At 34.1% G+C, this 26,485-nt stretch overlaps 2 protein-coding genes across 5 annotated transcripts in view; one reads left to right on the top strand and one right to left on the bottom strand.

Annotated features, from left to right (window-relative positions):
* kcc (solute carrier family 12 member kcc) overlaps positions 1-26,485 on the bottom strand; it is a 650,839-nt gene that overhangs the window by 257,592 nt on the left and 366,762 nt on the right. The gene's annotated exons all lie outside the window — the stretch shown is intronic.
* LOC135844959 (vesicular glutamate transporter 3-like) lies at positions 1,772-7,755 on the top strand. The gene is made up of 9 exons (XM_065363370.1): positions 1,772-2,114; positions 2,249-2,476; positions 4,997-5,174; positions 5,301-5,440; positions 5,525-5,645; positions 5,733-5,860; positions 6,987-7,144; positions 7,246-7,372; positions 7,489-7,755. Exons 1-9 carry the CDS (start codon positions 1,995-1,997, stop codon positions 7,666-7,668), a joined length of 1,380 nt encoding a protein of 459 aa, XP_065219442.1. The 5' UTR covers positions 1,772-1,994; the 3' UTR covers positions 7,669-7,755.

Below are 26,485 nucleotides of genomic sequence, written 5' to 3'. Positions count from 1 at the left end.
GTTGACTTTTTTTAAACCAACTTTTGTCAAAATCCAGGAGAGTTCAAGTCGAGAAAATATTCATAAAAATTGAATATAATATTTCAAAAGCTAATCAAAGACTTCAAAAGCAGCGTCTAAAATATCCCAATTTCACATCATAGAAAAAACCATCGCATCCGAGAAAATTTAATGACAATTTGAAAAGAATAAAATTAATGTAGGTATAGCAACGAGTCGAAAATTCAAAACAACTGCAACCATTTAGGTATACGTAATTCGAGAGATTACAATTTCGCATTCAATAGAGAGTAATTTGTACGTAAATAGGTACTTTCAATAAATCAAAACCTCACTTCGCGGCTTATCGCGTCATCTCAACCGTTAATTTCCCTCTTTATAATTAAACGTCGATACCTCGTATCTTCATAATTTCTCACATTACCAATGTAATCCAACACCATCGTATTTTCCTTACCTATACCTTAAACCCTGAAATCATCACTTTTCAAAACACACCACGATAACGCTGATAATGAGCGAAAGGGGGGGGGGGGACGGGGGATGGGAGAAAATCACAATTAAACTTTCTGGCACACTGTATCTACCCCACACAATTCGTCGAGTCGTCGAACACAGTGTTGTGGAGTAAAAGAGAGCGAGAGAAAGAAAATGAAATGTACACAATTGGCCCAACTCCAAGTGTGCTTATCACACCCAACAAAATTATCCGAGTACACTCGCCCTGGATATAGGTCAATACGAGAAACGGTCGGGTTAAACGTGAACTTTTTATTAACGAATTGGCGGAAATGTTTTTCGAGCAGACTGCGTAACATGGAAAAAAGAAGGTCGTAATTTACTACATACGTATGATTCGATTATGGACGAACGAGAGAGGTGTTTTAATTTGATTTTTTTTTTGCACCACCGCTCTAGAACAAGTCGACCCTTATTGTATGCGAGTATCTCTCGATTTCGAGTTGAGCCAAATTTATTTCAAACTGGTCTATAAACTGTGAAATTACACATTAAAAAATGTAAGTTGATAAAAATGTCAAGTTCTTTCTAAATTTTTATTTCCAGAAAATAATTTAAATTTTGGGAAATTCAGGTTCATGCTAATTCCACAGAACCAATTTTTAAAAACATAATCTAGTTGAAAAAGCTATTTAAAGCTGGACTCCACAAAAACAGTGATGGAAAGTGATGGGTCTTACGAAAAAATTGGATAGAAATAAAATTTTAGGTCATAAAATTTCCTTTCAGTAAAGCTCAGTTCATTTGTTTAAAAAAAGGTTTCGTTTTTGGGATACTTGCAAAGGAAGGTAAAAATTGAACTACTGACTCATTTCAATTTGACGAAATTCCATTCAAACTTTTCAAAACCTTTGAAGCCAAATCGCAAGAAAAAAATTTCTGAGTTTTGAAATGAGCTCATCACATCTCAATGTCCACATTCGTCATCTTCAACATTGAATATTGAAAAAAAAACACCATTCAAAGCTTCCCTTCATTTTTCTATTGAGTGAAAATGAAAGAAACGTATCGAGGAATTGTCTCTATTTTTATTATAAGTACACAAACACATTATCGAGACTCATTCAGTCGTATAAAAGGTTTTTATCTTTTTTCTTTATAGATTTGAAACGTGACGTCACCGATACCAATCTTGGATTTTGTTTCTCTAATTTCTACACACAATTAAAAGAATACGATAAACAAAATCATAGATAGTACCTACTTCAATACAATCTTTATCACCTAATTAAGAAGGGGAATCGCCAGTTTCACAGTTTCATACTTAGATAATAACGAACATCACGAGAAATAAATTAAAAATACCATAATTCGAAATCAAAATTTCATTCAGTATTTTCGGTTAGTTTGACGATTTGTGCATTTCGTGTTATTTTTTTTAAACGTTTTCGTAAAAGTTTCTTGATTTTGTTACCTGTTGTTGTATTAGTAATAGGTGTTTTACTTTCTTTCGAGTATTTTCGTCGAGCCTTAAAATGGCTATATCGATACCGAAAAGGTTCATTATCACCGGCCTGGCCTTTCTCGGGTACATGTTCATAAACATAATACAGGAATCATTGACAAATGTTTTCATAGAAATGAGAAATCAGACTGTAAGTAATTTTGTGATATCTCACGTCAATTTAAACAGCACGAGGCTCCATTTTAGGAACTCGATGTTATGTAATGATAAGTTTACGATTCTTTATTCTCTACCATAAATGTTTTCATCTACTTACAATAACAGAACAATTATACGAGTAGCAAACGTGAGATTACCCAAATCGAGGAAGCAAATACTCTCGGATTTCTAGTCACTTTTATCGGTGGAGCCATCGCAACCACTTATGGAGGAGCTATCACATTCGGAATTGGGACTGGTTTGAGCGCCTGTTTAGCCATACTGAGTCCAGCGCTGCGTAATGTCCCACTCAATTGGGTCATACGAGTGAAATATCTGGATGGATTGTTACAAGTGAGTTTTTATCTAAGATGAATCTGATAAATTTTCCCGAACATATGTAGCTCCGGATACATTTTCAACGTAAAATATTAAAACGAACAAAGTCCAGAGTGTTCTAATTTGCAACGAAACAAAGTTGAAGATTTGATAATTTAGTAATGCAAAAAAATACATATCTAATTAATTCAATCAATGATACCGAAATGAAACTTTCATTGATGTTTCACCATACCGACATGGGTAATTTTCTTCTTCAATCGTACTGAAAGATAATATTGAGTAGGCGATGTTATTTTTCAATATTTTATTTACTTACCACCTTTGACAGGTGAATCGTTTTATTTCAAGATTTTTCAACTGAAAAATTGAAGTTAGTACCTATTTTAAACACGTTGAGAGAGAGTTGAACATCCCAACAATTCTTGTTCAAAATTTTTCAAAAACATAGCTTCTCAGAAAAATAACTTTTGACTTACACACTGCAATGATCTAAGATATGATGGAAAATTTCCCAAATCATGGGAAAAAGAGAAAACAGGGGAAAATTTCCACAATTGTCCAAATTTTGGGAGAAATGTGAGGAATCAAAAATATTATTCAACATTTTCAATTTTGAAATATTTTTTTTTTTAAATCACCATCATCATCTGTAACACTAGACTAACTAATTTGTAAGTACTGTTCATGAATATGTGAAGTTGTGATATGTAGGTATAAAGATAAACCTTCTATGGTTCACATTTTGTGTTGGCTTTGGCTAGTGAACCAGTTGGTGTAATCTTGATAATATTTCCTGTTCCTAGGGCACCTTAACAGGGGGAGGGGGTATACTGGTCTGCCATTTTCTTGCGAAAGCGTATTTTTCGTAGCTCAAAAACTATGACATTTACTAAAATTTTACATGAGCCCTTTTTTATAGAGAATTGAAATATATGACCAATTTTGCAAAAATCTTGAAATTTAATGCTGTAAAACCTGAGACACCTATCTGAAAAAATGTGAAAGCAAAAACTTTTTCATTAGGCCTATTTTTTCAATATCTCAGGTTCTACATACAGCATGAAATTTCAAAATTTTTACAAAATTTGTCATACATTTTCATTTTCTATAAAAAAAGAACTAAATTTTTTTTAAATGTCATAGTTTTCGAGTTATAAACAACTTTTTCAAATAATTCTAGGAAAGATTGGGAATTTTAGAGGTTGAAAAACGATTCCGATCATGCGATTGTCCTCCAGCACACAAGGCGTCAGCTAAATTTTTCTGATTACAAGACGATTTCTGCTTTCTGTTTTTACCATAATTTCGCTGCAGAGCTACTTGTTTCTCCGGCCAGGTTCAATTTTTAGGGTTGACTTTTCATTCTACTCGTATAATGATAACACAAATATCTGCCTGTAGGTACATTTTGAGACATATTTTTAAAAATTTTCATTATTTTTTAATCATTAATGAACAACACACAAACCAGAAAAGGGATGATGAAATTTTTCCTAATGTCAGTGGAGGCAAACTTCATCGTGTATTAATTCATAAACTTACGCCAAGTGTTCTCAGAATGAAATGCTTCAATCACTTCATCTTAAAAATTTCAGGGACCAAAACCTTGACTATAAAATGCTCCAACCATAGTTTACTAGGTACATTGCCTATATTAGAATGATTAAGGGTGAGAAGGAGTTATGTACATGCCCTGAAAAATGTCAAAAAAAACAGCATTTCAGTAACTTTCAGACATTTTGAAACCATCCACTTCTTCAACACAAAAATTGAAAAATTCATTGAAAATCAACCCTCAAGAGAGCAATTAAATTTGGAACACATAGAGGCCGTTTGAGGAGATTCAAACGCATAAAAATTTTCAATCTCGGCGAAAAGTTGCCCGATTTGAGAGTTTTTTTTTACAAAAAAAAAAAAAAAAAAAATGAAGAGTCCATCTACAAAATCTGTAAAAACCGCAATTGCAGAAATCCACTTCATTTCTCCGAACACGAGACAGAAACCGACATTTTAATTTTCTTGTCGAGATCGGATGATCGGTGAGTTTTTTTTTTTTTTTTGCGAATGAAATGGAAATAGTAGGGACATTTGAGACACACGTGGCGAGTTGAAAGGTGAGGTGAGAGATTTTAAACGTCCATAAAATTAAAAGAATCATACCTTCACCAACTTCATTCATTTTCAAACATTGCTAAAAGACGATGCTTCTCAACATTTTGGAATCGATATCGAGCAACGTATCTTTTAAAGATCAGCTAGTAGAATGTTGGAAATATGTACTAGTACAAAATGATAACTTATTTACCAACTGAATTCTCTGATATTGGAATGAGAATTGAAAAATACCTACACTTTTCTAGAAGAATAAGATTTTCTGATTTTTACTGCAGGTACCTTTGCCTAACCTTTCGGCAGAAGGAGTAGCAAAGCACCGATCATCACTTCATCAGTAAAGAATCATCAATAAAGGACTTTACTTCGATCACGGAAAATATTTTCAACCATATTTATTCCCTTTTTATTTGTTTTCAGGGCTTGGCATATTGCGGTGTAGCAGATCTTTGGGCACGCTGGTCGTTACTAGAAGAACGAGCCAGAGTGGTTTCAATCGCCATGTCCGGGGCACATTTTGGTGCGCTTCTCGAACACATCATTCCAGTATTGGGAGCGAACAACATAATACCGTATACTACAATTTTCAGTGTAATAGGTGAGTTGGTACATTATCGAAAGTTTTCGGTAGACAAATCAGATTTTCAGCTCAACGAATTACCAACATTTTTGACACAAATACTAAAATCTTAAATACGTATTTTTTCAAAATTCGTTTATACAGGAGGTTCAGCCGCAATTTGGTCAATCATATGGCTACTTTACGTTAGAAGTGATCCTTCCAAAGATGATAGCATATCAGAAAACGAAAAAACACGATTAGCGTACAGAATCAAATACGTCGGGACTCATAGAGTACTTCCAGTACGAATAATCATTTGAGTTCGCAATAATACAATTGTACAATCATACTTCATAATTTTTTTAATTTGAACATTTTTTCAAAAGGAAAATTATCCGTGGAAAGAAATCTTGACATCGAAGCCAGTCTGGGCTATATTCACAGTATCATTTTTGAACAGCTGCGGTTTCGGGTTTTACTATTATCACGTACCAAGTCACATGATAGGTAAAAACTCGCGAGTAAATAATAATTATCTATAACAATTTCATAAGTTGACATTTTCAAGAATTTATTTCTGTTCTACGAGTACAGATAAAGGCATGATCACCGAAGAAACTTATCACCGTATTAGATTTGCCGCAGAAATATGCACGGCCATATTTTGGTTTCCAGCCGGATATATTTGCGATCGGGCAAGAACGAAATATAATCCAACCCAGGTGCGTAACAAGAGAGTGAGAGATTTTTTTTTGCAAAATTTAGAACATGAACTGCTCTTGACGGTGGCCGAAATGATTCATGAGATGACATTCTTTGAAAAACAGTATAGTTTCAAAATTATGATACGTAACTGGATCATTACAATTTTAATAAGACCACGCTGTATTGAAGGAGAATGTTCCAAAAAACCTGTAAACAAAATTTCAAGCGTTGAAGTTCATTTTTAAATTTTTGGTGAATTATTGAAAATTTACAAAATCCCAAAAAAACATTCAAAAACATCAGTTTCCAACCGTTATAAGCCATCAGTGATTGCCTGATTGCAAGAGGATTTTTGCATTTTCTTTCAACATTAGGGGGGCTGTCCAAATGAACCTGGGGGCACCCCTCATTGACGTGGGGGGGGGGAGATCACCACATCCCTGTAACACAATACCTATCTCTCTGGGGGAAAAAGAAACCTATAAATGAATGATTCCTTGAATTCAACTTCCCACACATCAACTACCACTAGCTTCAGGCCATTCCGAAGCCTTCCATGATTTTTCAATTTCTTCTAGAAACGTTAAATTTCTCTGGAAAACCCAAAAATGAACGGAAGGCCTATAACTTTAGTCGATGCGAATTGAGAACCTTTCAGACCGTCCACAGTTCCACACCTGTTTATTTTTGAATTCTCCAGAGCAATTTGAGGTTTTTTGAGGAAATTTAAAAATCGTTGGAGGCTTCAGAATACTCCAAAACCGATAGTTGTTGATGTTCGAGAGCTGAATTTAAGGAATTGGTCACTTTGGTTCAATTTTAGAGATGTGCATTTTTTAGAACAGTACGAGTAATTTTGATAAAGTGAAAAGTGACAATTTCATTGAAATGCATAAAAAGGAAATTATGTGACGTCTCATTTTAAAGCTTTCTGTAAGAGCTTTTTTTGTTCATCTGAATTGCTTAAAAAATTTGTATTTCATGAAAAAGTTTGAAAATTGTCCTTGAAATAGTTTCCCCAAGTTTTTAAAATTTTCAAAAATTGGCCAAAAATTCTCAAAAAAAAATTATTAGAGTCCACTGTAGTGTACCTACTATCGACTATTATCTTGCACGAAATTCACTTATGATACTTTGTTACAGGTCAGCAAGCGGCTCATTTGCATTGGGTTCTTGTCAGTAGCTTCATTACTCGTCCTGTATGTAGTAATAGGATTCAACTCGTCATTCACGATACCCATGCTTATATTATTCTACATGATGTTTCCATTGGGGATGGTTTTATGCGATCTCGTATACATGTAAGTAAAAGTACTTAATCGTATTATACATAATGTATTATGAAGAAATTCAACAAGAAATAAGTACCTTTGTTATCATCATTATTTTGCCACAATTCTAGGGTAAATGTAATTGATCTATCTCCAAAATACGCCAGCCTCATAAGCGGAATCGAAATCACTTTTTTCACAATAGGCGAGCTGCTTAGCTCATACTTGCTTGTGAACCTCTATACGAGCACGACAAGAGTAAGTAGCATCTCTCATTATTATATTGATCAAGGTTCAAATTAAACTCCGTTCATGACTCATCGATCATAAAATTATACACTGACAGAACAATAACACATTCGAAATCATTTCAGGGTTACGATTTATATCTGCCATACGTTTTCGTCATATTCAGCATTTTTTATTGTTGTGGAGCAGCAGTATACTATTTTTGGGCGGATACGAAATTACAAACTTGGAATCAACATCCAAGACCCGAAAATGTCAAATACGATAAACGAGCCAGTGCACTTTCAGCACTTACAGTACAATGAAAAGTATTTGTCCTTATTCTATTTACGATTTTTTTTTTTAATCACTGTTTTGTTACTTTTACGTATTAATGAAATAATTTACCTGCATTGTTTTTGAATCATAAGTAGTAAGGACTTGAAACACTCACCTGAAACAAAAAATAAATCGAGTGCATTAGTCGATGGTACTGGTAGTGACTTTTCCTCAATCCATGAATCATTTCTTCGATCATACACAATGATAAAGAGATAACGTGGGAAACTACTGCACATTTTCTAGTAGATAGGTATTACATAATGACGGATTAAATCCCTAAAGCATCAAAATTCCACCTCACGCCAGTTTCAATCATCATACCGGATTGAAAAATTTATATTTTCAAAGTTCTCGATCATTTCATAATGAAACAATTTTTTTCTCAAGTCAATGAACCCGAAAAGCCAGGGGAAAAAATGAATTCCGTGAAAAAAAATCGTCTCATAAATTCTGCAAAAATACACTCTAAAAATCGAACACCCGACCAGACTAAATGATAAGTATTCATATTTCAAAGACGCGATTTTTGTCAAAATCTCTCCTCTCGACAACTCACCTTCCCATTCAAATTCGAAGTATCCCCAATACACGAGGAATTCCTTCAGGGAATCAGATAAGTAGGTAAATATACGGTACTGTGAGGCAAAAACGCATAGAATACGGATAAAGAACATAAATTTAAATATTCGAAAGCGAAAGCTTGAACGTCGTAACATTTCCGAGCAAAATACGTAAATTTAATATTCGTATATTTATCTACGCGACGATAAGACAACAAAAGCGTTCATTCTTCGTAATCTACAGAGAAAATGTCACCGAGATAATTACGACTTATTTTGATCCGAGCTAGGGAGTTGTAGTAGTAAGTAACTGATGCTGTTTTTACGTATATTATAGCTCAGCGTACCGCGCTCATTTTCAGCAGCACGATCTTTATAATCTTTTAAAAAACAGCGAAAAAAATAAAAGCTAAGAAGTCGACACGATGAAATGAGAGTTGATAGCGAATTCGTGATTCGAGCTGGCGCATCTCGAGTCTCGAGCGTAAATACAGATCTGGGTAATGTACTTTGTACATACATACGAGTACTTCCATGGCATCTTTTCATTTTTGGCAGGATCTGTGCGTGCTTTATTTGTTGGAGAATTGGATAGACGGGTGTCTCGAGTCAAAAAGCATCTAGATTCTAGATGGTGAGAATATTTACGCAGGTTCAAAAATATACGAGTACGGCGAACAACGAGATAAACTTGTCATGGTAAACACTCGTGCTTTCTCGTCAGGCTGTTAAATGTCAAAGTGTTTCTTGAGGTGTGTATTTGAGACGTAAACTTACGTTATGTGATATCCATCAAAAATACTTTTAAAAATCAAAATTATCGCTTTAACCGCCAACCGAAAAAAAAAAACAAGCCATCAGCTAATCGCTGATTACAAGAGAGTTTTTGCGGTTTTTAAATCGATTTTGCAAATCAATAAAAAATTTCTTCGCCATAAAATGAAACTCTCTTGTATTTATTTTGTATGGTCAAGATAATATATGATTCTTATAGAAACTTAGTTTATCAATCTACAAACTACTGTTTCCCGATCTTATGATTAACTATTTTCATAAATAAAAATTGTTGAAATTTTCATAAAACAAATTTTTCATTTAAAATTGCTAAAAAAACAACTTTTTGAAATCATGAAACAAAAAAAAAACATCACTACCAACCCATATAGTGGTACTTGGAGAAATGTGTTCGTGGGGAATTGCCCAATAAAAAGAACGAATCTTCCTGACCCTTGTTCAAACTGAAATTCAAAACTGTCTTCCAATCACCGATCCGCTAATGGCTTCTTAAATTGATTTTTTTTGCATATTGCTTAGCATTTCAAATATCTAGTCACTGATTGGATTATAGCTGAAATACTAATCACTGATTGGATAAATACGTACGTAGTCAACAGAAATCTGCTAAGAAATTTTAATAAAAAAATTCATGATATCGAAACTTTGCCAAGCAATGATCACTCAGCAGTTATGATCAGAAATTGATATGAAATTTCAAATGAAATTCATCGTTGTTATAATTTGAGGTATATTCAATTGGAGTGTAATTCATGTCATCTTTTAGACTAGGATCTGCAGTTGTCTCAGGAGTTTCTGTTGTGGAAGCTGAACAATATAGACTAAAATCGTCGCTGGTTGTTGTTTCTTGTTCATATTGGGGATCAACACGAGCAACAAGAGCATCAAAATTTAAGCTTAGTGATGGGTCAAAGCTGGATTCAGGAGGAAATCCAAGATCGTTGTTGCTAGGTTCTTGTTCTGGTGTTGTCTGGTCCAACCCTGGAAACGAATGATGAAATTCATCATTGTTATCATTCGAGAGATTTTCATTGTATTCTGGAAAACTTAACGGTGTACATGGTACTTCTGTCTACTCAGTAGAAATTTCACTATTAAAATCAGGAAATTCATCGGATGACTCTTCTAAGCGAATTGGACGATTCCTCGAAACAGGAACCAAATGAGCGTAGACTCTATCGTATTCATGATCAGAAACTGGCGTTTTGTATTCGTGAGGACGAAAATGTCCCCAAGTTTCGTAATTATCATACTCGCCAAATGAATTATAAGGATCATGATCGATACTTCGTCTCCTTCGAATTAGTCTAACCGCATCAGCATCGTCATTCTCATTAGATCTACGACAATTGGCCCCGGTGCAAATATTTTTCCTATCTACAGTCATGTTAAATTGTTCAACAGCGGTTGAAAAATCTTCACCAAAAGATGAGGATTTCGAGTACTCAGAAATTGAAGGCAAAGCTGAATCGTAATTGGGATAATTTGGTAAAGCTGGTAAAGCTCCATCGTCGTATTGTTTCTCATCGTAAATTGTGGTTTTTGGCCGAAGATTGATACGAGTTGGTGCAGATGTCCTGGCTTTGACCTCTTTTCCAAAATCGGAGGCTGGCATAACGCGATCATAGTTAGGTATGCCAATGGCCAGATAAGGGTTTTCAGTCTTCTGAGCACCAGCAGGAAGGAATAATTTTGGTAAAGGTGTATAAGATGGATTTACATCACCTGATCCGTAATTCAGTTTGGAAAACCGGTTACCATATGAATTTGAATAAGGATCCGAGAAAGGTACATCGTTTCCATTGGTGAAATCATGTCTTTGGACTCGATACACTCCGTTATTTTTTTCAAACGGTTGCTGGTAAGCTGCTGGGGATGGGAAATGCCATTGGTTGCAGAAAGTCCCAAAATTAGGCTAAAAACGTACAGACATTAAAGCCAAATTAAAACCAGAAAGAAGAACATTATTATAAACTTCCTCTTCTTTTACAATCATCAGGGCCACTGGGTAGTAAAGGAAGTAATTTTGAAACTCTCGAAGATGAAGTACTGAAAAGAAGTGATTTTTGAAAAATTTGACGGAAACGTATATGAAGATGCTGAAAACTTGGAAAAGGTAATTTGATGTAAGCAGACAAAACCCACCGATGCATCGTCATTTTTCCTCATTGATTGAAATCTCTGGGGAGGGGATCTGATTCATCCGCAGCAGGACAGCGATGGTGAGGAACTTCCAGCTTCAGACTGCTCTTCACACAACGTCCTCTACTACCTTCGCCCAGCAACAACACCAGCAGCACAATGTGATACTATAGATACTATAATACCCACACACCAGGAAATAAGTTTTTTTTGACATTTTTTTCGAACCTCCTCACACCCAAGTCATTCCTCAGGAATTCAACGCTCTCGTTCCCACCCAAAAATTAGAGAGAAAAATTAATGGCGACTCTGTTCACGGTGGCTCAAAATGACGCGACTTCGAGTGCCCTACTTCATTTGAAAAAATGGGAATCAGTTTTAGAAATTGTTTTGAAATGTTCTTCAGAATTATTGGCGAATTAGTGGAGTTTCCAAAAACTGGATTCATTATTTCAAACTTAGTATATCTAAGTGTCCATGAGATGTCTAATTGTGTTCCTAAATAAGTATTTAAAAAATGTACGCCATCTATTTCAAAACAAGTGAATATTCGATGAGGCATTTGTTATGAGGTAAAACTTTCAGGCTTGAAATTCAAATTTCAGAAAAGATCCCCTCAAATATATAATTAACAGTATAATACCCGAATTGCGCCATAACGTTATTTTAAGGCCACTTAAGGCCTAAAGAGTAAGTAAATTCATCTCATGATCTCTCGAGATGAAATTAATTCGCGTTAAGAGCGTTCAATCGATTAGGTATTATTTATTTTAATAACGTTAAAATGGAGAGTATCGTTCAGGAAGAGAGAGAGAGAGAGGGTGAGATCTTCCCAAAAATAGGTTTTTCTCGTTCTTCTCCAAAAGTATAATTCCTACGGGAAAAAAAAGGTTCGGAACAAAATAATTCTGAGTACCTACATTAAATTTGCGAGAAAAAAGTCATCATTTTTATGCAGGAAGAATGATAACGCAGATTGCAGAAATGGTAAACATACGTGAATGTAGAAGACTAATAAAATCGAATAAAGAAAAACACGAATTAGAGAAATGTGACCAAAAATTATCGTGGAAGGTGTAGAGTTCATCAGAATATTCAGACTATACCCGAGGCGCAAATTTAGCTATAATTTTTTTAAATATGATTTTTGATGGTCAAAAAGTGCAAGCAAACGGTAGAAATTGAATATTGGTTACTTTCTTGCAATACCTACCTGTTTGAGCGTAACACAATCAATTTTTATGATAATTCATCTAGTCGAATTTCTCAAATTCAACTTCTTTCATTTGAATTGAATAGTTCTATTTCAAGGATGTTCATCTGCTTTAAAAATTCATCTTACACGAACGTTGATAGAGACCTTTTTAATCATGAATTTCAAGCAGAACAATTATGTTCAGGGCTAGTTTTCTCCTAGGCAGTTTTTTCAGAGGAAACATGCGAAAATCCTATTTCGGAGGTAGTCTTAACCCCCCCCCCCCTCCCGAACGATACTCACAGACATTATCTAAGAGGAATGTGGACTTTTAGTATGTTATTCAAGGAAGTTGTATTCTCCACTTTTTTTGAAAAAAAGTCCGTGCTGTTGGGATTTTTTGAATGAAAATGTCTAGAATGACTGGACAAGATCTGGTTCCATAATAAGAGGCAGAAACGAAAAAGGCTGCGTCACCATCCGGCTAGTAACCAACCAAAGCAATTGAAAGAGGGGAACTCATTCGTAAGTAAACAAATTTCCTTAGTCATCCGATAAAGTTACGTAATATCCGTATTCAATTTTCAAAAATTGTGATGAATTTGAGAGTCATCCTTCATCAAGTAAATTTACTTTCCTGCTTATCCGTGAGCGTATTAAATTTAATCAGATTTCGTAAGAGAAATAAACTGTACCTACGAGTGTCGAGTATACTTATAATTTTTTAAGTAACTCCGAAAAACATGAGAAAGCCATGAAATTCGGAGTCGGCTGCTGTGATTTTGATCACTAAGAGTATAAACAAATTCTTTAATCGCATTGAACATTCGATAAAAATTAATTTTCACACCATCGTGAAAGCAGAAGAGACCAAAAAAAAATTACTGCGGAACATTTCATGAGTAAGCACCGCATTAACAAGCACTTAACAGAGTTATTTTTATGAATGTCGATTTTTAAAATAATAAATGAATATAAAATCTAGATAAATCTAAAATCGAGGGATTGTTGGCCCCAAATTCACGCCTTTTGAAGAACTGACACCGAAAATGCCAAAGAAAATCATGTTCAGCGAGTATCATGCACTTCATGAAACCAGCCATAGATATTTCATTACAATTCCAGGTCAAAGTTACCAAATGCACACAGCTCTCGCCACGCTACACTCTATTTTAATAAGATTACTCGATCGTTCAAATATTTTGACATTTTTGGCTTGTTACGCGAGACGAAACACGGTGTACGAGCGAAGAGTAAATACACAGTTCGGATTGACGGATGCGCGAGCTAATTGAAAAGTTGGCTGGAAACACCTGTCGATGAAATGTACTCGTATCGTGTATATATACACATACAGTGTGACACTCTACATTGATAAATGTGTTGCAGGTAGCGAAAGGTAGTGTATTGTAGGCGATTTAGCAGCGTATACTCGTGAAAGGCGGCCGAGCCGCAACACCGACAAAAACATTAAAGCCACAGCAAATAGAGAAAAGTTGAAAACGGTAACGTAATCCGACTTACCAAAGTGTCTAGTTTATTTAAAAATACAATAACTCAAAATGATGTAGTCTCTCCGAAGGGATTTAGTTCGGCTAAGCTTTTTTTTTCGCAGCCAGAATGAGCGACCGAGCGAGCGAGACGAAGAAGACAACGAGAGGAAAAAAATACACCATAACTGTGTATGAATTCTCAACTTAATACTTTACGACAATCTAATACACGACATTGGTATCCTTAGTGTACTTTTTCCTTCAACATTATTCCAAAATGGTGTTTATAAAGTTTTACCCGCCAAATTCACCAGATGGGGGTGAGTTGGGGTGGAATTTTCCTCATGCAAGGCTACCTATACATAGCTACTCGTAGTGTGTAATAAATTCGACGTCATTGTCAATTTTCGCGTATTTCAACGCGAATAGGTACATCGAGATACTGTATGTGCCATCTTACGTACATATATAGTATACGAGTACGAATACCAAGCCAAGCCGTTTTCTATTACACCCTTTAAAGTACCAATATATTAGGTTACAAGCGCAATTTACAATAAATGTGATTTTTCTTCGACGATATTTCCTCCAAAGTGTATTTTTCATTCGGCGGCGGAGTTCGGGGTTCGGGTTAGAGATTTTTATTTAATTTATAACGTCGTTTCGCCAGACGTGAATTCGATTTTTTTTCTACGACTGTTTCAGGTAAGTGGAAAATAACTACGCGAGATGTTAAAAATAGTACCGGAATGAAAATTGATGGCTTTTCAAGCAAAAGCGACGCGTGTCAAGCTAATGGATTAATATTCAACACGATGTCTTGAAATGATTGCTGTACGACTTTGACTTCGTCAGATTCGGCTGCTGCTTGAGCCACTTTAGACCTTAGAGGAATACGAAATCATTTTCATTTTCGCATTTCAAAAAGTGAGAAAATATTAGGTGGTTAGGTTGTGATGAATTTTTAACGTGTAAAAAGCCGAGTAGGTATAGGTACGAACGAGTGTTTTTCAAGGTGAGAAAAATTGTATCATTAGAGCAGCGAGAGTTGAAATATCTGGCATTCGAGTTATTATATTTTTCGGTTTTTTCAATTCAAACCTTGAAGTACCTAGCTTTTGACTTCTAGGAAACACATAATGAAAAAGCAAACACCAGTAACACCACAGACGTGTGAGGCTGATTAGTGAATAAATTTTCAATAGTAAGTAAGTATTCTTTCATGTTCCACTTTCGTCTTTCACTCATCAACAGCACACACGCGGCCGGCCGATATAAAGGCTATAATCTATTCAATGGTCACTTTGAGCCTTATTCTCCTGTCAAGAGGCACTGACCATGGATTTGGAATCACTGGAGAAAACCATACAGTCGTTAATAGTAGTACAAGCCATCGACCTCGATGACGTGGATGTAACTTTCACAAGTTCGTGGGTCCAACAAGGGCTTTTTGGAAATGTGGTGAAAATCAGTGTTGCACATTTCTTGAGCATCAAAAATTGTCTGAAAAGGTTGAAAGATGATATTTCACTATGGCGTACACGCTAAAAATTCAGGAAAAAATCACCCAAGAACCTCTTTTTATGCTGATTACCATATCAAAAATTGGACTGATGTTTTTTCGAATTTTAGATTTCAAAAATTTCAAAAATTATCAGAAAATACAATTTATTTCTTAAAATGACCGGAAATACGCAAATTGACAATTTATTTGTATCAACTTTACTGCATACGTTCAAAAAAGTTGGAATACTCGTAAAAGCATTTTATATTAATTTTTCACATTAGTTTTACAGCAACAAAATGACGAAAAAACATAAGAAGTCTTAGAAAATTAACATTCAACTGCGCATCAAGAGTGATAGGGGAGTTAAATTGGTTATACCAACTTTCCTCTAAACATGTCAACCTTCGCGATTTTGACTTTTCAAAGAAGAAAAATATTGTACTTTTTTTTTTAGTAATTTTTGAAATTTTAAAAATTTAGAATACGAAAAAATGTGCTACCTTAATTTTTTAGTTAATTAGCATAAAAAGTTGTATGTATTTCGGGGCATTTTTCAGAATTTCCGAGTTCGCACGCAATGGAGGAATATGTACCATTTTTCAATTTTTTCAACTAATTTTTAGTGCTCAAAAAAACGACAATACTGATTTTAAACACATCTCTAAAAAGAAGCACGATAATCTTGACAAAATCCTGAGTATGTAAAATTCTTTTCGGTTGATCTTGAAGAAGCGATTTGTATTGATTAATCAGTCAATGGTGGAATGAAAAAAATATATTTCTGAGAAGTAAATTTGAAAAGAAAGTGAACCATTATTGTAGTTTTCAAGTTGACCTCGCGCGAACTTTCCTTACCTTAGACAACATTTTCCTCAAAACCTTGAAAAATTTCCCTTCAGTAAGTAATTTATTTTTCATAAGCTTTTTCAATTTCGAATCAAAATATGAGACATTTTGCTTCTTCTGGTGCCACTGTTTACCTCCACTATCAGCTCTAATCAACGCGGAGAAAATGTATCCCCCTAACGTGAGTGTACGACGTACGTCCAGGGCCATATTTATGGGAAGGCAGCATAGGCACGTGCCATAGGCCATAGGGCGGCAAATTTTGCCAAAAAAATTACATTATGTATTTTTAAAAAATTGGAAAAAAATTTTAAAATTGTGTATTGTTTGAAAAAAATTAGGATAAATATTCGACACGTTTACCAAATACTTCTATCAACAGCTGTCGAATATTATTTATGTTCGAATTCAATCGTGTTTGGAGGGTTTCAGAAATTGTTGATTATTAATACAAATCCCTGATTTTGAATTTCAAAAATTGGTCATTTTTGGAGATTTATGCTCTTGAAAAATATATATTTAGTGATGAAAATTAGTTTTGAAATTAATTTCAATTCCTCCGAGTCGAATTTCTTCGTTTCGATACATTCTAGAGCCTCCAGCGCAATTTTCAACTCTCCAGGATTTGTGAATATTTCCAAAAGGATCGGAATTGATTTTGGTGGCTAAGAATGGAGCTGTGACTTCTTTTCAACTTGCGTTTAAAAAGTTAATCCACATTTTGACCGATTTCCAAGGCGGTGAATCTCGAGTGTTTTTTGAACGGCGTATTTAGGTGCGAGGAATAAAATTCATGAAATCAAAAATTTTGTGTTAGTAGGATGGCTGTGTTTTATGATAAAACCAACGTTCGCTGATCCAAAGTTTTCACTATTTTGAACCATTCTGGAGTCTCTAAAATTGAGTTGATGGCTAATTTTCTGAACCGACTAACGGGCTTATTCGTATTTGAGCTAATTTTCAGACGAAAGCCTTTTTTTGACCGGGCTCGGGCTATTTCTGATAATTCGTATTTCTCACGATTGAGTGAGTATTGTCACAAATACACCCTCAAGGTGTCTGCCTGGGAATCGGTCAAAATGTGGATAAACTCGCGGAACAGGTCGAAAATAAGGCACAACTCAATTTATAGTTTGCTGAACCAATTTCCGCGCCGTATGGAAAAATTTAAAAATTTTGGAGAAATCGGAAACTTTGTTGGGAGAATGACCAGGCCAAGTTTTTTCCATTTGTTAAAAAAAAAAAATGCATAAATTACCGAAAATGTGAATTTCGGGTTCCTAAAAATTTGCCAAAAATAGGAAAATCAATTTGGACAGTTGAAAGTTTGGTGATGGAGGTTTCAGATCATTTTCTTTCCAAAAATAATCCATTTTGATAGGATGCATAATACTTTTTTCAAAAATCAAAGCCGAATTTTGGCTCAAAATTCTTAAGAAATTCTCAAAGAATATTTTCATTGAGATATTTGAATTTCCAACAAAATTTTAACCAATTTTGATAGGTAGGTCACATGACACTTTTTCAAAAATTCTAAAATTATGGCCCAATTTTGGCCTCGGCTCAGAATTATTAAAAAAGGCTCAAAAACATTTTCTTCGAAATATTTGAATTTATCGCGAAATTTCAGCTTATTTCGATGGTTCACAGACACTTTTTCAAAAAAAAGTTTTAAAAAAATCGACTTTTTTGTAAAATAAATTAGTTATTTGACCAATTTTTAAAAATTGAAAATTTTATTTTTTTACGATTATTTTAACCAAAATGATTGAAAATCGCCCAAACTTCAATTCAACACTTCGTTAGGTACTTTTATGTAAAATGATAAATTCTGATGTATTTTTTTTACAGCACAAAATTCTCAACATTTTGGTTTATCAGAACACTTAAATTCTCGCCGAAACTTTCGAGGAATTTCAATTTAAATTATACCTACTTACACTCCTTGGTAAAAATTTGCAAATGAAAATTCTCGTAAGATCGTTATTATTCCACAAAATTCAAAAATTTTGGTACTAATCGATAGCAAAGACATCTTTAAATTAAATTCTATCAAAATTTTACCCAAACCCTTTCGTGTGTTGTGCAAAAAATCGAAAAAAATCATAAGATATTGGCTGTTATGGCTTTAGTATGGAGTTTGGCTTCTTCCAGTTTTGCAACCTCTGATAATGTAAAAAATTAAATTAGCCATTATTCATCGATATTATTAGAACCTATTTAAATCGATGATTAATTCTCATTCGACTACCATATCTTATCTCAGACTAGAGACTAGGTATTTTCTTCTACTGAATTTTCCCCGCAGACGTTGATAAAAACACTCGATACTGCAGTTTGAAAAAAAAAAGGTTCATTAGGTGCTGTTCTTCGCTGATTAGCACGTGATAAGAAGTGCAAATCGAGTGGCTTCTGTCGACAAATTTGTACCAAGATAACAATATTTCAAGAGAAAAAAAAACAACAACAAAAACAATGTTTCTTAGAAATAATATGCGTGGACTATTATCAGATCAATTATGAAATGAGAATGAGAATCATTGGTGTAAACATTTTTGACGCAGCAGTTGCTATAAGCATAGTTCGAGTTGAAGTTGAAAGGGCGATTATAATCATTATCGTGTAAAATTTCACGGCAAAAGTTTGTATTTTCTGTACTCTTATTAATTTATCAGTGTCGCGTTAGTGTGCCGAATAAAAAGTGTACTTAATCGTTTTAAAAACCAATAAAAATGCGTGTTTGGCTTGAATGCCTGTGCGTTTTCAGCGTAATTTTGGGACTTTCCGCAACCAATGGCGTTTACCGTGTGAGCCGTCAAGATTTCCCAGCCAATAAAAATCCATCGCCGGCAGCTTACCAGCAACCTTTTGAAAAAAATAACGGAGTGTATCGAGTCCAAAGACAAGATTTCACAAACGGAAACGATGTACCTTTCTCGGATCCTTATTCAAATTCATACGGTAACCGGTTTTCCAAACTGAATTACGGATCAGGTGATGTAAACCCATCTTATACACCTTTACCAAAATTATTCCTTCCTGCTGGTGCTCAGAAGACTGAAAACCCTTATCTGGCTATTGGCATACCTAACTATGATCGCGTTATGCCAGCCTCCGATTTTGGAAAAGAGGTCAAAGCCAGGACATCTGCACCAACTCGTATCAATCTTCGGCCAAAAACCACAATTTACGATGAGAAACAATACGACGATGGAGCTTTGCCAGCCTTACCAAATTATCCCAATTACGATTCAGCTTTGCCTTCAATTTCCGAGTACTCGAAATCCTCATCTTTTGGTGAAGATTTTTCAACGGCTGTTGAACAATTCAACATGACTGAAGATAGGAAAAATATCTGCACTGGGGCCAATTGTCGTAGATCTAATGAGAATGACGATGCTGATGCGGTTAGACCAATTCGAAGGAGACGAAGTATCGATCATGATCCTTATAATTCATTTGGCGAGTATGATAACTACGAAACTTGGGGACATTTTCGTCCTCACGAATACAGAACGCCAGTTTCTGATCATGAATACGACAGAGTCTACGCTCATTTGGTTCCTGTTTCGAGGAATCGTCCAATTCGCTTAGAAGAGTCATCCGATGAATTTCCTGATTTCAATAGTGAAATATCTACTGAGCAGACAGAAGTGCCATGTACACCGTTAAGTTTTCCAGAATACAATGAAAATGCCTCGAATGATAACAATGATGAATTTCATCCTTCGTTTCCAAGGTTGGACCAGACAACACCAGAACCAGAACCTAGCAACAACGATCTTGAATTTCCTCCTGAATCCAGCTTTGACCCATCACTAAGCTTAGATTTTGATGCTCTCATTGCTCGTGTTGATCCCCAATACGAACAAGAAACAACAACCAGCGATGATTTCAGTCTATATCATTCAGCTTCCACAACAGAAACTCCTGAGACAACTGCAGATCCTAGTCTAGAAGATGGCATGAATTATACTCCAATCGAATGTGAATTTCCGCCAGAGTCAATTGATTTGGCTGAAAATCCCACTGAAAATGCGCCTGATTCCGAATATAATTCCGAAGTAAGCACAAATTCAAATGAGATTTCAACTGATCCATCACCAAGACATGCAGATGTTGAAGCCTTCTTTCGTAGATACAATGAGTACCGTCATCTAAATGATTATGAAACAACCAACAACAATGATTTCAACTTTGATGATACCACTCCCACTACAGAATCTCCTGAGACGACTAATCCTAATCTCGATGATGGTACAAATAATTATCCTACTCCGATCGAATGTGATTTCATGTCAGAAACGACTGATTCTGAAAGCAATTTCAATTCAGCTGCAGATCATTCTACAACTGCATCTGATTCAGAATACACTTCTGAGGTAACTACAAATCCCAATGAGATTTCATCTGATTCAGAAAATAATTCTGAGGTGTCCACTACTCAAATACCAGAAGAGCAAACCGAAGAAGATATTCCTACAACAGACAAGAAACTGATACTGGAATATAAATTCAGAGTAACATTCGTCTGTATGATGTGGCCTGATGTGTATCAAAAATCAAGCTTTAATTTATACGATTCGAGAGATATCAAAATGTATCATTTGTGTAAATTTTTCAACGCTTTGAACGCATATCCCAGTGATACCTCGAATACAAAAGCCGATTGCGAAGATGAATCTGAAACACCTACCGATAGCGAATCCGTAAGTAGTGAATTGATTCGAAATTATTTGATGGAAATATTCCAAGGAAATGAACAAACTGCTGGGCTAAGTTCTGACAATAATGCTGATTATGCTGAAACTGGCCTTACAAATGAATCCGAAACTGATACTGGTAATATTGTACCTACTGAACCTTTGATAACTCAAGAAGAGTATCTTAACTTTTTGAACCAAGTACTGGGTGGAAATAAAAATACCAAAGGTGATGGCTCTAAAAATGACGATGGTGATACTGATTCGGTTTCGGTTTTATCACCAATACCAACGGTAATGGACGTTGATGATGTTTAAAATACGTAACTCTTTACTATTTTTTTTTTTTTTATTTTATATTAATTTTTTTCTATTTCAATATTTAGATGTGAATGTGTTCAATCTTAGGTTTTCTAATTTTTCAAATTGCCCATTCAGTTTGCTCACGTTCAAGTTTGATAATTTTTTTTTTTCGATTATGACGCATTGAGAGGTTATCATAACCTAAGTGACCTTCGCTAAAAGTCACATTTAATCTACGAGTACCTATTCTGTTTGAAAAAACCACCATAATACATATTAATCATACAAGTAATAAAATATTGCGAGCAGATATACCTACGTTTATATATTGGTGTTATCGTGATAATCGTAATTTGTACCTAATATTAGTGTTGTAAGTTTTTCCCAAGTTCTGTTCTTGACAGTTGAATATCTAAATACTAAACTTAGTTATTCTGATTAATTAGAAACATTTTCATTGCTGGCTTTTTCATGGTTATTTTCTACTCTATTTACCATATAGGACCTATCATGACTCATAGGTATTATTTCAAAATATTTTTGTGAAATTATGCTCATGTTAATTTTATTTTGAACCTAATCAACCTCTTGTACCCTACTATTGTATTATTATGGAACAATTTACAATACAACTATTTTTTTTTTAATCTTCTGTAAAATGTTGTTAATTCATTTTGATCTACAAATAGATAAATTCATAGGTAACTATTTGAAACTTGGTTACATTTCAACTGTAAAGACAACAACTGCTGCAAATTTTTCAAAAATACCTGTGTATTCAACCGCGTGATTTTTTCTTAGGTACAATAAAAATCGACCAATCAAACCCAAGAAAATTGATTCGAATTCGAAGTTAATTTTGCACCAATATTTCATACTCATTTGTAAATTTGAAACAAATTCACGTCTGTATGATTACAATTATTCATGTGACGAGATTAAAATCGTATGTAAAGGTAATTGGAGCAACGTTTAAAACCAAAAGAATCGAAATCAGTAGATAAGCATTTCGTTAAATACTTAAGGTAGCAGAAATTATCGAATACGATTTCAGAATATTCAACAAATTCATGTTCAGGTTATCACCTGAGATCAGAAAACCACTAACGAGTTTAATTAGAATGCAACGTAGCAAAATAAATATGAAACGAGACATAACACCGGCCATTTCCGATTGAATTATCGTTTTCGTGAGTACAAACATTTTCATCGTTTACTGTTTTAACGTACCTACCGACTTAATTACTATCGTTCGATTTTTTACAATTATTTTTATTCAACGACGTATTGAAGATACATTCCGCATTTCCGCATCATACAATTCTATCAAATTTGAAATTATTATGGTCAAAATTCGTTTATATATTTTTCATTTTCGCAATCAATTGAGATATAGGGACGCAGAATGATATTGTAAAACCTAAACTCATCATTTCTGGTCAATCACACTCGGATATGAATTTCTAATAAAAATGTATGTAGTTTAAAAAAATTCCTCGACTTTAAAACCACTCACTAGCACCCTCTCCCCCTCCGTCATTCTTCAACGAATAACTTCTAATAAACCATCCCATCCACCCATCCGTGTAGCATAATGATAGGATTTAACAAGCTGTACAAAGACGTTATACTAAGGAACTAAATACCAGGTATGGAAATACGCCATCTTTGGATATAGATTTCGTAGTTTTGACGGTGATGTGATTTTTTCATTTCAGTCATATAAAGAAATGAAATCAAAAAAATGGTGGGAAAATGTTTATTTTGTGTATTAAAATGAATATGAAGTAAAAAAATAATGTAAATTGGCGGTATTATTAATAAATTGAGTCCTTAAAATTTTTTTTCTATATCCAAAGATGGCGTATTTCCATACCTGGTATTTAGTTCCTTAGTTATACACATCATAAAATACACTTCTACATGTTATGGTAAATTTGCATAAGTGCAAACCGCTCACTAAATAGTTCAACTTTAAAAGGATACGGTATCGGACGCGGTAACCGGGCAGTGACGCAGACTGGCGAGGGTGCCGGTGGTGAAAAGTTAAAGCAGTTATTTTCAACGTTACAACGAACGGCAACGAGTAACTATTGAAAACTTTACTAGAACTTTGCCATCAGGTATATAAATTCTCGCGAGAAGAGAGATACGCCACCGTACACAGAAGAGCTAACGTCTTGTGATTTACACAAGTAATTTCCAACTTGCTAACCTTCATTACTTTTATCTACACGTTCTTATCCCTTACATTTCGCTCGGAAAGTACAGACTTCACAGCAGACCAACGAAAGAGTAAAAAAAAAACACCTCACACACATACGAGTAGGTATACACACTAGTTTTAAAAACTCCTCGAAAGATTTTTTTCGCTATACTATTCTCGCACGCCAAACAATTTAGTAAATTGCCTTCTTTTTCAAAGCGGTAATTTTCGTTCGTATAGTCGGCGAATTGACGTAGGAAAAATGATGAGGTTTTCTTTTTTACTTTCTAACGTCGTTTTTTTTCCTACTTGAGGAGTCCAGTTATCAAGTATAAGTATAAAGTCGAAACACAATTTTGAGAAAATATCAAAAAATTATTATGGTAGGTATAGGTATAGAAGAAATTTGCCATTTTTCATGGTCGAAATGGAAATTTTTTGGTTCAAGGTTGAAAAATGATCAGTCTTTAATTCAAGCCAAAAATTAGTGCAACGTGTAGAAAATTGTTGCGAATACTTAGATTTTTTGGCTCAATGTATTACAGAAAGTGTCCTAAAAAAAATATCCGAAATTCGCTAAAATCTGCGCATGCACCAGCACCTTTTTTTCAAAACTTTTTGATGCCCTCCCCTCCCCCCCCCCCAAAAAAAAAGAGTTGAAGTAAAATGTGCAAACAAAAATTTCCCGCTGAATACGAATAAATCTACTTTATTTTTTCATATTTCAATGTTGCGCTCTAATTTCAAGTCTTAAATGTTAAAAAAACAGTAATGTAGATTATTCCTTCAAAATTTTTGTTTTGCGGTTTCAAAGATTATAATAAGCTCGGTTTGCATTAATATACTCGTACCATTTTCGAAGTGATTGCCAGCCGACGACAGTTGGAATTGTATGGGACGTTAGTGTGTTAGTCTTCTTAAGATTCTAGTTCAAAAACGTATATTTTGCGTTTATGTTCAGGTGAAAATAGGAACCTCGACGTAGTACCCATATTATCTAAACTACATTTTCGGTGGTATGCACCTTCAGTCAGACAATCAACGAATGAATTCGGTGTCGTTTTAAAAAGTACTCGTAAGTAAGTAATTTTTTCATTATTATGAAAATTCTGAACTTTTTTTACGACTCAGTGCTGATTTTCAAGGTTACAAAACACTTAACTTAAATAAAATACTGCAAATAATATGTTGAACGCAAATAGGTACCTACGCCACGTTATAGAACTTACAAATTTTTTAATTTTTTAATACGTTTTTGCAATATTTGTTGGAAGAAAGTTATGAAAATAACAGATTTTATGTAATTTGCGTGTTTCTCATTGTCCAATTCTAATTCTAAATACATGATTAATTTAATTACAAATGAAAATATTTTTCAATTGATGAATGTTTTATTTTTTTGCAAAATGAAATATTGTACTTATCTGGATGCAACCAAAGGAATTTTCCAAAACGCAATGAACCAAGTTCCTTTGACATCAGATGTGACACACGCCATGATCACTTTATTGATGGAGAAAAACTACGATTTCAAGCTAACTTTGTTGAAAATATTTGCTGATAATCCGAATTATCTGGGTAAAACTTATTCCGATACTGTGTTCAAATTTATATTGAACACTTTCACACCGGAACAACAAGAAAAGTTGTTACACTTAATAATGTGTACAAACAACAACTCCACTACCAGCTTGAATGATATTTTTTTTTTTACAGATTATTGATTGTTAGTAAATATTTATCATTATTTTTAAGCATATTTTTTTTATACCTATTGATTATTCAAGTTGAATTTTTTATTATAATAATTTTAATTATTTTATATAAGTATAACTTTTTTTCAATTTATATCCTTTAAATTGTAGGAATTTTCGCAATACACTTTGAGAAAAATTACTATGTTTTACAGAAAAAATCAAAAATTAGGTACTATAATTTACAGTAAAAGTGGTCAAATTTTCAGAGCCCATCCAAAAATCTCATGATTTATAGTACTAGGTAGTATCTATAATTTCCAATAAAAATTTCTTTCAGTGCAACTAGTTAGGTACAGTAAAAATAGTTGAAAATAACCAATTCCTAGAGTGACATATCTTTAATTTTAACAAGATACCAAATTGACCATATTATGTTTATGTATGTAATATTACAAATAAACCAACAAACCAAAAACAAAAAAGGTATTTAATTACCTAGGTATGTTTTTTTTCAACAAAATTTTTATTCAAAATTATGAAAATTAGGAAATCATAAGACCGATATCAACAGTCCTGTATACCAAATTTTGTCATTTCAATCCATTCTAGAGACTTCATCGCTATTTCTGATTTTTCTAGAATTTTTGAGTTTCTCGAGAAGGAGCCGAAACCGAGTTCAGGCTTATTTTAGACCTATGTAGTCAACGAGTTCATCCACAATTGAGCATATTTCCAGGAGGACATCTTCGGTTCGTTTTTTTTTAAAATCCAGGTACACACAAGGGAAACAATTCTTTATTTGTACCTTCACCAGGGGAAATTTTTGTAACACCCTCCCTCCTGCAATCCACATTTCATGTGAGCAGAAAATTATTTGTGCTGATAAAAAAACGCACTTGAAGAGATCGCCTGGAAATCAGCCTATATGTGGATGAACTTGTTCACTGGGTCGAGACTGAGCGACAACTCGATTTTTAGGTGCCCAAATTAATAAACCGGCTTTCTAAAAAAAAAATCAAAAATTGTGTTTGAAGCTCCAGAATGGCTTAAAATTATGAAATTTGGTTCAGAGAAGTTGATAATAGTTTCAGGATCAGCTTTCATCATTTTGAATAAGGTAGGTAAATTTTGTTTTGAAAAAACATAAGTACATATGTATCTATGTAAATCAATGAAAATGGTCAACTTTTAATTTGTCGAACATTTGTCAAAAATCGAAAAATGGATTTGGTTAGTTGGAATTTTCATTATTGAATAATTTTGAAATGAAATAGCCTTGTAAAGTTGCTAATTGCTCGCTAGATTCATACTAAATTATGGTTTTATTTGCAGGAAACTGATAACTTTACACCCA

The sequence above is a fragment of the Planococcus citri genome, chromosome 4 (genome assembly GCF_950023065.1).
Source record: "Planococcus citri chromosome 4, ihPlaCitr1.1, whole genome shotgun sequence".
Classification (NCBI taxonomy): Eukaryota; Metazoa; Arthropoda; class Insecta; order Hemiptera; family Pseudococcidae; genus Planococcus; species Planococcus citri.
This window is presented reverse-complemented; position numbering and strand designations above follow the sequence as displayed.

Excerpts from the sequence above, each read along its gene's own strand:
- LOC135844959 (XM_065363370.1), top strand. The coding sequence starts at position 1,995 with ATGGCTATATCGATACCGAAAAGGTTCATTATCACCGGCCTGGCCTTT. Across the intron at positions 5,441-5,524 it reads GGACTCATAGAGTACTTCCA|GAAAATTATCCGTGGAAAGA; the intron begins GTACGAATAATC and ends TTTTTTCAAAAG. Across the intron at positions 5,861-6,986 it reads CGAAATATAATCCAACCCAG|GTCAGCAAGCGGCTCATTTG; the intron begins GTGCGTAACAAG and ends ACTTTGTTACAG.